At 42.2% G+C, this 14,098-nt stretch overlaps 1 protein-coding gene across 1 annotated transcript in view; it reads left to right on the top strand.

Moving 5' to 3' along the window:
- The first annotated feature begins 4,057 nt into the window (after positions 1–4,057).
- The window catches only part of HNRNPLL (heterogeneous nuclear ribonucleoprotein L like), a 33,194-nt gene continuing 23,153 nt past the window's right edge, over positions 4,058–14,098 (top strand). The window contains exons 1-3 of the mRNA XM_074931415.1: positions 4,058–4,389; positions 12,461–12,579; positions 13,797–14,034. Coding sequence (XP_074787516.1) covers positions 4,192–4,389; positions 12,461–12,579; positions 13,797–14,034 — 555 coding nt within the window. The 5' untranslated portion in view covers positions 4,058–4,191. The remainder of the gene's footprint in view (positions 4,390–12,460; positions 12,580–13,796; positions 14,035–14,098) is intronic.

The raw sequence follows: 14,098 nt of genomic DNA, 5'->3' as shown, positions 1-14,098 counted from the left end.
TGTGGCTAACAGCCCTCAAGTTGATGTGTTGAGAAATGTGCTCTTCAGAAATTTTTCCCACAAGCTGCATGTCTAGTTAGGATTCTCCTCAAGCTCCAGGAAGTTCCCTGGCGTTGGTTTCCATCAAATGTGCATGTGAAAACATGCAACCTGTGTGTGAGACATAATGACATCAGAGAACTGATCACTGTAGGAGAACCTTTATGGAAAGAAAAAGTATAAATGGGGAAAAAAAAAAAAAGACTAGGCAAGAGCCAGCTGAAGGCTTTTAAACAGAAAGGTATGGAAGCAGCTTCTGACTCAGAAGATCCTTAAACTGCTGACGGCTGGAAACTGGAAAGTGTTAACTGGGAATGCTCACTTCATGCATTCCAATTTTTACATGTTGCCATCAGTATAGCATACTTTGGTACCTTTGGTCTGACCCATTTTTATGTGACCTCTTGTTGACTAAACCAAAAAGGGTAGATCAGGTCTTAAGTGTAATACCACCCCTAACACACTCAGCAAAGTAATGGGTGATGGCTAAGGGACCAGTTTCACCTCACATCTTAAAGTTGTATCCAGACCATTTTTAGGTATCATCTTCTTGTTAACATCCCACAATGACTGTCATTACTAGATCAACTCATGATAATGATTTTTCCCTTGTGGCCAAGCAAATTAAAACCTTTTCCCATTTTTATTCTAGATGTTACTTTCACTCCCACGGTATCTAAATACACTGATCTTAGCACTGGAAGTGTAATGTGTTAGCATGGTAAGAAACATTCCTCACTACAAGGAGCTAAGAGCATAATGTAATATAAATTACAGTAAAGGGTGTAAGAAACACAAGGCAGGAAAGGAAGAGAGAGAAAGTTGTTCTGGTAATAACATGTACTTCCAAACTATGTGCATAATTAGGTAGTTTAAATGTCTACTGGGTTTGGGGATTTTTGTTCATGTCATTGTTCTGCTCTTTATGTAATTATGTGGTTGTACTTGACTGAATGGTGGTAAGCAAATAACACTAAAAAAACACGTGTCTGACAAGCAACATAACAGCAAAATCCTTCTGCTGAGTCAGATGCTCAGTTTCAAACTTACATAACTGGGATATATTTCCATATTCCCTCCCTTCTTTTCATATGCATGTAGCACAAACAGAAAGAAGGACTGCTGCAAGGCTGCTCACAGTAGCTTAGTGCGGAAGCCTCAGTGTCGCAACTGAAATGTGAAAAATATCTTAACATCTCCACTGGGGAATAATTAAAGACTGCATTAATTCAGCAAAGCAGGGTCTGTTACCAAGTGACATTGGAGTCCATATGCTGCACAGAAGCATGCTGAAACTTTTCTGTTTCTTGGAACACTCAGTAAATAAGAATATGGTCAAACGGTAAATAATTTCCTCATTTTCAGAAAAGTAATTTTAAATACACAGGGAAAGAAAATTTAATTATTGGAGAAAATCTCATTATTGCCATTTCAATGCCATTTTCTGACTATAACTCTGGTATGTTCTGTGATTTCTCAGGCTGTTATTTTCTGCAATGGTATGGTGTAAATGTCTGCTAAAATCCCAGAGCTCTAGCACATAAAACTAATTTACTAGAGACTTCATCTGGCAAGTAAGCATTTACATCTATAGCAGAAATATTGGTAGTGTATTTATAAATAAGTGCCAAGAAAATTAAATTTCATGTTCACAGATGTCATGTTCCTCACTGACTATTTGAACCTACAACAGATGTATGTACAGCTTCAGCCCTGTGGACTGTATGCTCTCAAAGTTGTAATAAATTTTTGTTTAAAATTAAAAACAGGTACAAGAAATACTGAAAGGAAAACCTAAATTAAGAAAGACCAAAGAGAAAACAAGAAGGTGAGAAACACAGCAAGTTAAGTTAAACCAAATGTATGTGTTTGTAGATAAGATGATTAGATGAGCTACCTGAGAGATGCAGGTTCAAATCATATCAGGCAGAATAGGAAACTGAACCTCCTCCCATTTCCTGGAGGACTGCCTTTACCACTGGGTTTCAGGACGACAGAAAATGCTTAAACACAAAGCATGTGCTTTCTTTTCTAGCTTACATTTAGGTCAAACAACATGTTTTGTTTGATATAAGTGTGGGGTTTTGACACACACACACCCCCCAAACAAGGAGAAAAGAGTAACATTTATTTTGGCTGTCTTCTGAATTACTTCCCTCTCTCTTATTTAGCTCCTAAACTGAAAAAGCAATTACTCACACAATCCTATACCCATTCTCCATTGGCCTTCTTTGAGCAGGGTTCCACATCCACTGGGGTTTAGCAGCCACAGCAGCAGAAACAAATCCAGCTAGAAAGTCCTGTAAGCCACTTGTAACATTGAATGTCTTCTTTTTGTGCCTCAGTCCATGAGGAAGCCTTCTCCTGGACAAACTGTCAAGATATAGAATGGATAGGTGGTTTGCAAGATGGGTAGAAAATTGGCTAACAGGCTGCACTCAGAGAGCGGTGATCAATGTTTTTTACTCAGACTAGCAGCCTGTCACGTGGGGTCCCCCAGGGATTGACTCTGGACCCCACGCTGTTCATCTTCACAAATGATCTGTGGGTGATGGGACCAAAATCACCTTCACCAAATTTGCTGATGACACTAAACTGTGTGGTGCGGTTGACAGATGAGAATGGAGACTATCATATGGAGAGACCTGGACAGCCTGGAAGAGTGGGGTAGGAAGAACAGTACAAAAAATTGAACAGAGAAGTGCAAAGTTGGGATTATATAAAGAAAGAGCCCAGTATAAGCTGGGACCTGAGTGGCTGAAATGGACCTGGGGGTCCTGGCGGACAAGCAGCTGAACATGAATCAGCAGTGTGCTGCTGCAACAACAACGGTAAATCAGATCCGGGGCTGCATCTACTGGGGTATTACTAGCAGGGATAGAGACGTGATCATCCCACTCTATTCAGCACTCGTCAGACCACACCTGGAATACGCTGTCCAGTTCTATCCCCCACATTTCAAGAAAAATATGGACAGACTGGAGAGAGTCCAAAGAAGGGCCATGAAGATGATCAAAAGAAAGACTGAAGGAATTAGGTCTTATCTCCCTGGAAGAGAGAAGGCTGGGGTGGAGTGGGGACAGTGCGACATCATCACAGAATTCCAGTAGTTGAAGAGTGGCTACATGCAGACAAGCTCAAAGACCCACCTTCGGCAAAATCTCCAGCAAACAGACCTTCAGAAGGAACCCTAAGCAGACCCAGCCACTGGTTGCATTGCCAGCAAACAGACCTGTATGCAATGCCATGCAGTCCTAGCACGACACACTGGCACTGTTAGAAATGGCAGTGCCAGTAACAGAGCCCTTGGCAAGACAGAGGCAACTGTCTAGACAGCTCTCCACGCTCGTGGAGCTCGTAGAGAGCATATTTAGTGCGGTATTGTTTCTCACCCGGTGGACACCGACCCCGTCAGCCCACGTAAATAAACACACGAGCTCCTCCCTCTTCACGGGCCATGGGCTAAGGGCCAGGCGTGGACTTAACGGCTGAGCGTGAGGAGGTGCCTCGGGAGCGGCCTCATGGCTCCCTGAAGGCTTCTATGACCTTGGCGATTCACGGCTGCAGCACGGCAGACGGGACACACCGGCCCAGCCGCTCCTCGCTGCGCCTCGGCGCCCCCCCACCGGCGGCTGCACCGGGAAGGAGACAAAGACGGTGGGCGCTGCGGGGACAGGCGGTCGCGAGAGAAAGGCTGCCAGGGCGGGGGCACTGGGCCGCGCCGAGCCTTCATGGGCAGCCTCCCGCGGGCGCGTGCCCCGCCGGCCGTTGCGTCGCCCCGCCACCGCCTCCTTCCCCTCCCCACGCCCTCAGGCACCGAAGAGCAAGGAGGGGGGGGGGCTCTGCTGGGCAGCCTCGCGGCGCGGTGACAGGCGCGCTGGCCGGCCAGTGGCAGCGCCCGTCGCCGCCCGATGAGCATGACTGCTGGCCCATCGCCTCGGCGGCTTCGTCCCCCTCCCCGACGCGGAGCCAATCGTAGTGCCGGTGACCGGCGGGGAGGCGTGGCCCGCTCCCGGCACGGCGCGGGGCGGGGTGTGTGCGGGGGGACGGCTCGCAGAGCATCTTTGGGGTTCGCCGCCGCAACTGCTAGGCTCCGTCCCCACTCCCTCGTCGCCTCTCTCCGCCAGTAGCCGTCCCGTCCCGCTTGCGGCCATGTCGTCGCCATCATCTGGAGAGCGGTACGAAGAAGAGGAGGAGGAGGAGGAGGATGGCGCCTACGAGAGCCAGGCCAAGCGGCTGAAGCCCAGCGCCGCTGCCGAGGAAGGAGAGATCGAGTACAGCAGCGTGGAGGAGAGCGAGAGCCGGAGAGACAAGCCCCCCGCGCCGCGCGGAGGGGGCTTCTCGGGCGGGGTGAGGGACTACGCGGGGACCGCGGGGGCGCTTTCCCTCAGAATAGCGCGGGGCGGGGGGGGGGCTGCGAGCTGCCTGCTCCCCCCCACTCCACCCCTTCTCACGGGGCGAGGCTGGTGACGCGCCCCCCCCCCCCCCCCCCCTCTTTATGGGTTGGAAGGGAGGCCTTATCCTCGCTGTCGCGGGGAGGGAGCCCCAGCCCCGCGGCCTTCCCAGTCCCGGAGCCCCCTGGCCCCTCTCCCCCGGGCATGGAGACGCTTCCGGTGGGGGTGCGGTTCTACCCGTCCCCGTGGTCGGAGGGCGGGAAAGGCGGGGAGGGAAGCAGGCTGGATCCTGTCTTTCCCTGATCCCCGCGACAAGGCGTGCTCGGGGTGTACGGGTAATTGTTTCTCATCGTAGTTGGCTGGGGAAAGGAGCCGAGCTTGCAGTCTGCTAGATGTACGTGATTCGGATTTTGTCGTTCTGAGATTGTGTCTGTTCCGTGGGCAGCTTGTTGCCTTTTTGGGATATTGCCATTGCAAGTTTTGCGCTTGCCCTGTTGCTGCGTGTAACTATAGAAACGTAGGCCGGGGGAAGTAAGCGAGGCAGAGGGTTTCTTTCCATCTGTTTTACCCTTGTGTCTGGCAGCATACGGCGAGAAGGCTGATGATTGCCTCCTTTTAAAATTAATTTGTATTTCTACCTTCTCCCTCCCCCACAAACAACGCTAATAAGCACATTGGTTTACTAATTTTTTTGCTACCTACTTTTTATTCATGAATTTGTATCTAAGTATCAAGATACTCATTGACCCATAAATTTGGGCTAACAATACTCTTGTGTCTGCCGTTCGATTTCTTAGCTAATTGTCCAGCTGATTGTGACCATTTTTCTTCTTGATGGGTCTTTCTGTTTTTTACGTGAAAAAGCAAGGTCAAGAAAGCATTGATTTTATGGCAGACCTTGAAATTTAGAACACCGTTTTGTGATTTGTTCAAATTAACTTGCTTAGCACTGGGATAAGGTAATGAGAGAGCCTTTGCTGTTACCATCTCTTCATCAGTTAAACCCCTTGATAGAGAAGGGTACCCGCTACATTAGTACAAAAGTTTCCTGATAAACTGCACCAAAGATACATCTCTGGAGAGAACTATTTTAATTTTATAGTTTCATGTGATGGAGCATTGTCTCTGTTGCAATCACAGCTTAGCAACGTGGTCTTAAAGGCCAGTTCTGAATGAAATGCGTATGGTTGCTTAAGTTATCTTGAAATTTTGTCATGTACATCACGGTGTTTCAAGTAGGAATAAGATACTGCTCTTGAATTTCCTCTTTTCTGCAGTATTTTGTGAAATCAGCTATTTTTAAAAATTTTTTTCCTTTCATTCTGAGTTCTGGCTCTGTCTTCATGTTGATTACAGTATTTCAGTTTATCCTAGTTAACGTACGGGACACACTGCCCTGCCGCTTTAGGTAATGGGAGCATGGAGTATGTCTGTAACTTTACATTTTGGTTTTCAAGGATGTCATGTGTTGAATCTTGCGAGTAAAGAAAGTGAAACAAATGTATAACAAGTCAAGAACATGAGGATTTTTAGGCAGCTTGTTGTGTCAGTTACAGTGTACCTCAAAGAGGTGCATGATTGCTGACACTGATGAACAAAGCTGTATTCACAGGTCCACTGTTGGAGAGACAGAAGTTGTCTTGATAATAGAGATCAAGCTAGTTTCTTAAGAATAAGCTATAGCATCAAGTCGATATATGAAAAATGAATGACTGCTTTTGCTATTAAAAGACCTACATAAAATTACTAGCAAAATGCGAGCATCTATTCATTAGTTAGTTAATGTGATTTGTAGGTTTTTTTCTCTAATTAAAAAAAAAAGTGCAGGAAACTTATTTATTTTGTGACATGTCTTATTAATTTCTCTCCAGGGAAATGCTCTTAGCTTATAAAAGTTGTATGTGGTTCAGGGCAAAGACCACAAGATGAAGGTAGGCTCAGAAGAGGGAAGAAGTATCCTGGGTTGCTCAGAAGAGAGCAGAGAAAGAGTAAGTGAAGTAGGAGGAACTATACAGAATGAGGAATTAGAAGGAGTGGTAGGAGTCTGGTAGCCTCACTTTTTTTTTTTTTTTTTTTCTATCATACATCCTAGAATATCAGTGAACGGGTACAGTCATATGGATTATATTTATTATTGTGGTGTTCTGTTCCTCTGGGATTGTTTCACTGGGCTGAATAAGCCTTTCAAGTTTTGTGGTTTTTTTTTTATGTGGGTGCCTAGAAGTATGCGAGATTCAGTTGGGGAAAACCAGAATTTGTTTTGGTCTTCCTTTTCCTGTTTCGCATTCATGTGGACACTCCTCATAGCCCAAAGATGTACCCTTTTCCTCATGGTTCACCTCAAGGCTGAGGAGCATGAAGAACCAGGAACAAACCAGGGTGTTGACTGGGGGAGGAGTAGGAAGTTGTCTTGCAGAAGTATTCTGTAGGGGAGAGTATGATTGGGAAGAATGACTTTTAACAGAGGCAGTGTTGAGTGGTGATGAAGCCTTGGTAGAGGAGTCAGAATTGCAGTGTAGCAGAGGGTCAGAACACTGGGAGAATGTGGGTTTAAGAACTGCATTTGAGGCTGTTTGGAGGGTTGTTCAGCACCATCCCCTCGCTTCCTTAAATTTTGCTTTCATTGATTAATGTTGTATTGATATGACCTGTATTTTCTGTAGCATCCAACTGCCTCATTGTCTCTGACATACCTCTTCTTAAATATTTCTATGAAGTAAGGAAGATCTATTTTATCCCCGTTCTTACAGTTGGGGAAGTGAGATGTGGTGTCTAAGTACACAGATATAACTACAAGCTACCACAAGGTAAGACTGGGATGTGAATTTGCAGCTTCTCAGCTACTCTGATGTAATCGCCTGTGTGTGGTTGTTGCTTGGTGGTAAATGGAAGGCAGCTCACTTAACAATGCAATTGCTTTGTGTCTATCACAGGCAGTTGTGGTAACAGTAGCTAGAAAACGCTGAGTTCAGATCTTGACCTGTTCTGCAGCAACTTGTTCATACATCTGTTTCTTAAATGAAGTACATCCTAGGAATTGGTTATGGAGTAAGTGTAAGTCATCCTCCCTCCTTTGTTCTCCATCAGGCTAGTTCTTCTTCCAGCACCTCAGGTTGAATCTCCTGATGATGCTGAGTGTTGTGTGGGGTTTTGTTTTGGGGTGTTGTTTGGTTTTGTTTTTTTTTTTAAAAGGGATATTCAGATTTTTACTGAGCAGAGAGGAAAATAGAATAGAGTATTTCAGTTGGAAGGGACCTACAACAATCATCTAGTCCAACTGCCTGACTGCTTCAGGGTGGGTTCAGAATTAGCAGAACGGGCCAGGGTGCAGGCATTCCATTCTGTAGCAGTTGTTATCATTGAAAGGACACAGTGATAGAGAGTGCTAGAAAGGAGCATGCATTAAACAAGAGAAATGATACCCCAGACTCCATGTCCAAAACAGTCAATTGCCAGGTAGCGAATATGGGGTGTCATTAACCTTAACCCCCTTTTCCTGTCTAGCCCCTCCTCAACCCCCCAAACCAACCAACCAACCAACAACAATAAAAAACCGCCAGGATATACAAAACTGGTATATTCTACTGCCACGAAACCTTAACTTTGTCTTGTTTGCTTGGTTCTTCTGAGACACTGTCTTACTTCACTCATTCTGTCCTGGAAAGCTACAGGAATTCCAAATGGCACGGAGAGAGGTGTCTCTGTAGGGAAGAGACAGAACTGCTCAAGTCAGGCAGGTGTGATCAGCAGAGGTGATGCACAACAAGGCAACCAGCTTTAAGTAATGCCATCATCATGTAGTACAACTAGTGGTTGAAGAGCATGCATGAAATGCTGCGTATCTGCTTATGAAAGTCTTCTGTCATCAGACCATCTCCAGTGGGCAGAGCTGAGATTGAAATTGTGTACCTTCACCTTGCCTTTATAGTGTGGTAATTTTAGCTACTGTTGACATCCTGCAAGGCATTTGGGTGCAGATCAGTTCATAGTTAGGCATTAATGAAGTTTTGGGCACTTAGATATCTAATCAGTAACCTGTTGGGGCTTTCCCCCCCAGCTCTGTCATATTTGTAAAAGCAGTTTCAGAGCATTTAAGAAGGATGCAGCAAGAGGAAAAAGTTGAGAGTGAATGAGATAATCTGAATGGTGAGGAAAAAAATAACAGTATATTTAGGTACCTGAGGGAGAGAATGTGAAGGAGTAGTGCTATCTTCTTGCACTAAAGTGATGGAGGTAAGCAGAGAAATGGTAAAGGAGCAGATGATCCAAAAAAGGTAGTACAAAACAATAGAACTAAGGTGACTATACTGACTGTAAAGTGTCTGGAGAAGGGATAAAGGACACATTTATGTGCAAACAGTTGGTGAAAAATTCTCCAATCTGGAGTTGGTAAGCAAGAGAGACATCATCCTAGAGCCCGTGATGACTTTCTTCATTTTTGGAGTGGCGAAACATAAGTTGTTATCAAGAAAACAGTGATATATTTAAAATGTTGTTTAGAACTATGTAGGTCACCAAAGAATGGATGTTAAAATGTTACAGCTGTTCTTTGAAGCTGCTTCTGTTGCGGTGTTATGTATGTGGAGCAGTGTGTTTGTGCTTCATCTGCCTGGTTATGTCAGTACTTCCCCTTCATGCCTCAGCTCTCTACAGAAGCTTGGTTTCAACGTTAACTGTTTTTAAGTTCCTCACTTCTTTCTTGAGGGGAAAACTTTTCTGTCCTTGTTGCTGGTCTTGAGCACTTAAACAGATAATGGAAACAGACTTCCTTTCTAATTGCATTTTCTGTTCAGATAATGATTCTTCAAGAAATTGTTACTGAGCTTTCAAAAACCCTTAAGCCATATATATTAATGGGTACAGCAGTAATGTTAGCTAATCTGTTCTCCTGACTTTGGTGGAGTGCAAGTGTCATGCTGGAGTTTTGCATGGGACTTTTGTGCCATCGTGGGAGTTAGGAGTTGCTGAAAGACTCCTTTGTAACAGAGAAACACTGGTGGTGGTTAATCGGTATGCGAGCAGATGCTTTGATGTAACCTTTGTCTGTGTGCCAGCTGTAGCACGTGTAGTTTTCAAGATACCGTGACTGTGAGACCTTGGTCAAAATCCTCTTTTTCACCTCTGGGAAAAAAATATGGCAGCAGTTGGATAAATTGTGTATGTTCTGACCTTAGCTGTGGAGATGCTTTATGCTTAGACGTGTGTGATTTTTCATGTGGTCTAGTGGTTCTATTTCTCCTTTTAGAGGAAATCAGGGATCATTCTAGATTTGCTTAATACTGCAGCTGGGTAGCTGCGAAACTTGTTTGACGATAATATGTATGTCTGTCCTTCATGAAGACTTTTTTGCACTCAAACATATGCCTGTGGCACATGTTCATGTCTTTCACCAGTATACTCTCTGAATGTTAATTTGCAACTTCCTGACTCAGGACCGATTTATGTTCGGTTCTTGTGCTGCTGTTCACTGCTGCTGCTTAGAAACAATTTTAAGTAAAACAGAGACCCTCTGATCTGGCCATTTACAACCTCAACGTTTTATATGTATAAATTAGTTTATAAAATGCTGTGTAGGTAAGTCCCAAATTTCATAGCAAGAGACTGAGAATCCACTGTTGTGTGGGGTTTTTTTGTTTGTTGGGTTTTTTTATTTTTTTTATTCCATGCTTCTTGAGCTTCTGCCCATTACTATAATAGCAGCAGTGTTAATGACTTGATTCTTGATGAGTCTCCTACTATACAACACCCTACTAAAGGATACTTTCTGTATGGTTATGGGAGAAGGAAATTTGGCTTGGAAAGCCAACTATCAACTACAAAAGAAAGCAGAATTTTTATTTGCTGATGGTTCTGAGAATAATTCCAGTTGCAAAAGTGTGGACACCTGTATATGTGCATATAACTCGTGTAATGGTTTTGAAGGTGCAAGTATAAAAACCTTTGAGAGCATTTGTACTGTTGGAAGGATTTATATCTTTAGTAGGCAAGCTTAAATGGACTGCTAATAAATAAAAATACAGAGAGGTGTGCATGACAGAGAAACATGAACTGAAACTATAACAGAAGATTGAACTGGGAAGGGGAGGGGGAAATATTGTTCCATTATGTTTCCCCTCTGAAAAGCTTGACATGATGTATAGGGGTGCTAATTAAGTAAGGTAGCTTCAGTGAGAAAATCGTTGCTTGTATTTGCCATCTGATTAGACAAAAATATTTTTAGGTGAGATTTCTTAAATGCATTAAAGAAAACAAAAGAAAATGCATACCTTTAGCGCCTGCTATCTTAACACCTAGACTTTGCAGGAAAAACTGGTAATTAAAGTTAGTTTTCTTTTGAAGGTTTCTTTAGGTGCTTCTCTTAGCTTTGAAAACTCTGCATGTGGGTAAAGACGCATAAGCTGAAAATAAAAACCTATGTGTAGTTCTGTTCATTCTACAATTGCTTAAGTATTTGCAGTTCAAAGCATTAACCTTTCATGACTACTTTGATCACTGCTACTGCTGTAGGCCTCAGCTGGTTAATTCAGGATATATGTTATCTTATGCAAATATCACTAGTGGTGTTTTCCCACAATTGTCAGCTCTTCTTCAAAGAAAAGTGTTACCACTTTAAATGCTTTCATATTACAAATGAATAAAATGTAAACTAAGCTTAAAAAATTACACAGACTGTTCTGATATCTGACAGTCTGAAGTGCTGGCTTTTGGTTGAAATGGAATGGTCAAATTCTCAATTTAAAGAAAAATATCCATAATTCTTTTGGAGGACCTGTGTATGGAACACAGGAATTAAACACACAAGACTGAATTTGTAGTTTTTTCCATGAATCTGTAGTTCAAACATAGGGAATAGAGGAATGTCTGTAGCAGTAGTAGCAATCACTGTGGTTACTTCATTACTGGAGCTGAATGCTCCTTTGTGCTACAAATGAGAATCTTTCTCTAGTTCCAGAAAATACTATACTACATCTTGCAAAAAAAGTGAAAAATCACCAAGACTTGATCTGTTAGATCAAACAGGTGAATGTTGTTGCTAAATTTGAATACATCAACTTTAGACTGCTGTTACCCATATGAAATTTGGGTGCTGGTAATTACAGTATATTTTAGTGTGCCCTTTATTGTGTCTAATCTTTCTTTGATTATCTCTCATTATTGCCTTACATAATTTAATCCTTTTTTTTTTTTTACTCCCATATCTTAAAATATATAAGGTAAATTTCAGCCCTACTTCAGGCTTTTCAGGGGAAGATGATCTGATTCTAACCCGAATTATTCAGTCACATAGAACGGAGACTGTCTGAAATCATAGCAGTAGCTCTGAAAAATGTTTATAGTGGGAATTCTGTGTGTTAATACATGACAGCTGAATCTGTTAATCATAGTCAGCCTTGGGGTGAAAAGAGAGAGCACGCCCATATGTACAGAAGTTGTAGGTTTTTAAAAACATGTATGGATTGTTCAGAATTAGAAGGGAGGATGGGTTTATTTCAGGTATAGTACAGATCCGGCATTTTCTTGTGTTGTGGGTCACGGCTTTATGTACATCAGAAAAATAATCAATTTTCATTAAGTTTACTGATGGCCCTTGTTTGTTCTGGCTTTTTTATCCCCCCTGAGACTGTCTCAAACAAATATTGTCATAAACAAACAGGAAGAGTATCAGAAAAATTTTAGCTATTGTGCATGTTCAAGTATTTTAGGTTTTTTATGCTTTTAACAAATAGGGTAGAAGACCTCCTGCAATTCAACCAAGTGTTAAATAGGCTTGTCTTAATATTAGAAAAATTTGCCTGTGCAAACACATTAATTAAATCTGCAAAGCATTTTATTTTGAGTAGACTTCAGCAACTGAACTTGGCAATCTGTTTGGAAAGAAAAGTGAAATTATTTAAAATACGCTTGGATTGTACATTTAGATGGCTGTTTCTGGACCCAGTGTAGTGTCTGCAAAATATTTAATTTTAGTTACTGATAGCGGTATTCCTTGTTCTGTGTTGAATTTTAAAATGTCGTTTTGTTGCTAGGATGCTGGGGGAAGTCATCACAAAGTCTCTGTTTCTCCTGTTGTCCATGTCCGAGGGCTGTGTGAATCAGTTGTGGAAGCAGATCTTGTGGAAGCTCTTGAAAAGTTTGGAACCATATGGTATGTCAAGCAGTATAAAGTCATGTCATTATGATAGCCATTTGAAATCCAGAACTTAGTTAATAATAAAGCATAAAGATTTTCTAGCTGTGTGAAGATTTTGTGTTTCTTTACCTGGCAAGTCTGGTCAAGCAGAGTTACACTGTCCGCATGGCCTAGTGTCTGCTGCCATACTTCAGTAGGACAGCTAGTCCTGGCCTTAATGTGAGCTGTAGCTAAACTGGATTGCTGAACAGCGTGAGAATGGTTGTCTTGATAGAAGTGAATATACCAAAAATAAGGATGGGCCACAGAGCAGATGATGCTTTTTCCTATGCTTTTATATGGGAGGAGTGCTTGTGTTGCAGTAGGACCTTCTGAATGAGATGGTTATTCAGAGAAAGCCCCTTCAAAGGTCATATAATGTAAAGATTCTTCATTTGTGAACAAAAATGTAAAGGTGAGTGGGTAGAGCCAGCTTATTCTGGTTTTTGAGTGCTGCTTTTTGGAGACATGCGTTTCTTTTCAAGTAAATGTAGTCAAATAGGGTTTTGTAAATAGTAGAATAGTATTTTTCACTGCCCTATTATTAAAATAATTGAATTATACTTGTACCAGTATCTTAAAATAAATAAATACAATGAAGTGAGCATAAGCTTGTTCAGGAATACAAACAGGTACATTTTAGCCTGGGAGTTTTATTTTTCAAAAACTTAAATCAGCTGACAAAGCTTCTTGGGTTTGTGTATGTCTGAATTTGGTTAACTAGAATACTTCTGTTTATTTCCTCTAAGGTAGTTTTGTGTCGAAAATAGTATTTTAAATTTCTTAGCAAAAGCAAATGTTTATTGTGTCAACTTTGAATGTTTTATAATTTGCGTTTACTTTGATCCTTCACCTTGTAAATGGCTGAGGAAGGGTTTTTTTTTAATATTAATTGTACTTCTAGTAAGTTAGTAAATGATTAACTGTTTGTTGTGTTAGTTGAATATTTTTATCCATTAAACTTTTTCAGGAAAACAACTGCTTGTTATTATCTTACAGCTGCATTTTTTTGTTTTGTGCAAACCCTTTAGAAATGTGTTGACTAGGTTTGGGAAGCAGGAGCAGGGGGACCTACCTTCCTTTTATGTCCTTGTTAGGAACTGCTTAGAGAAAACTTGTATGACAGTTATAGGACTTTGGAGTTGTTTTGAGTAAGCAAGTAGGGAAACTTACTGCAATGTTTCTTTTGCCAGCTATGTCATGATGATGCCATTTAAGCGCCAGGCTCTGGTGGAGTTCGAAAATGTAGAAAGTGCGAAGAAATGTGTCACGTTTGCAGCAGATGAACCTGTATACATTGCTGGACAGCAAGCCTTTTTCAACTATTCAACAAGTAAGAGGATTACTCGACCAGGGAACACTGATGACCCATCTGGTGGAAATAAAGTTCTACTCTTGTCAATTCAGAATCCTCTCTACCCCATTACAGTGGTATGTTTCTTCTTTCTTTTTCTTTTTCTTTTTTTAAATAATAAAAGGCAGGGAGCAGCAATCA

Source organism: Athene noctua, chromosome 1 (genome assembly GCF_965140245.1).
Source record: "Athene noctua chromosome 1, bAthNoc1.hap1.1, whole genome shotgun sequence".
NCBI lineage: Eukaryota > Metazoa > Chordata > Aves > Strigiformes > Strigidae > Athene > Athene noctua.
The sequence above is the reverse complement of the archived record's forward strand: the minus strand, read 5'-3'. Positions and strand labels throughout refer to the sequence as shown.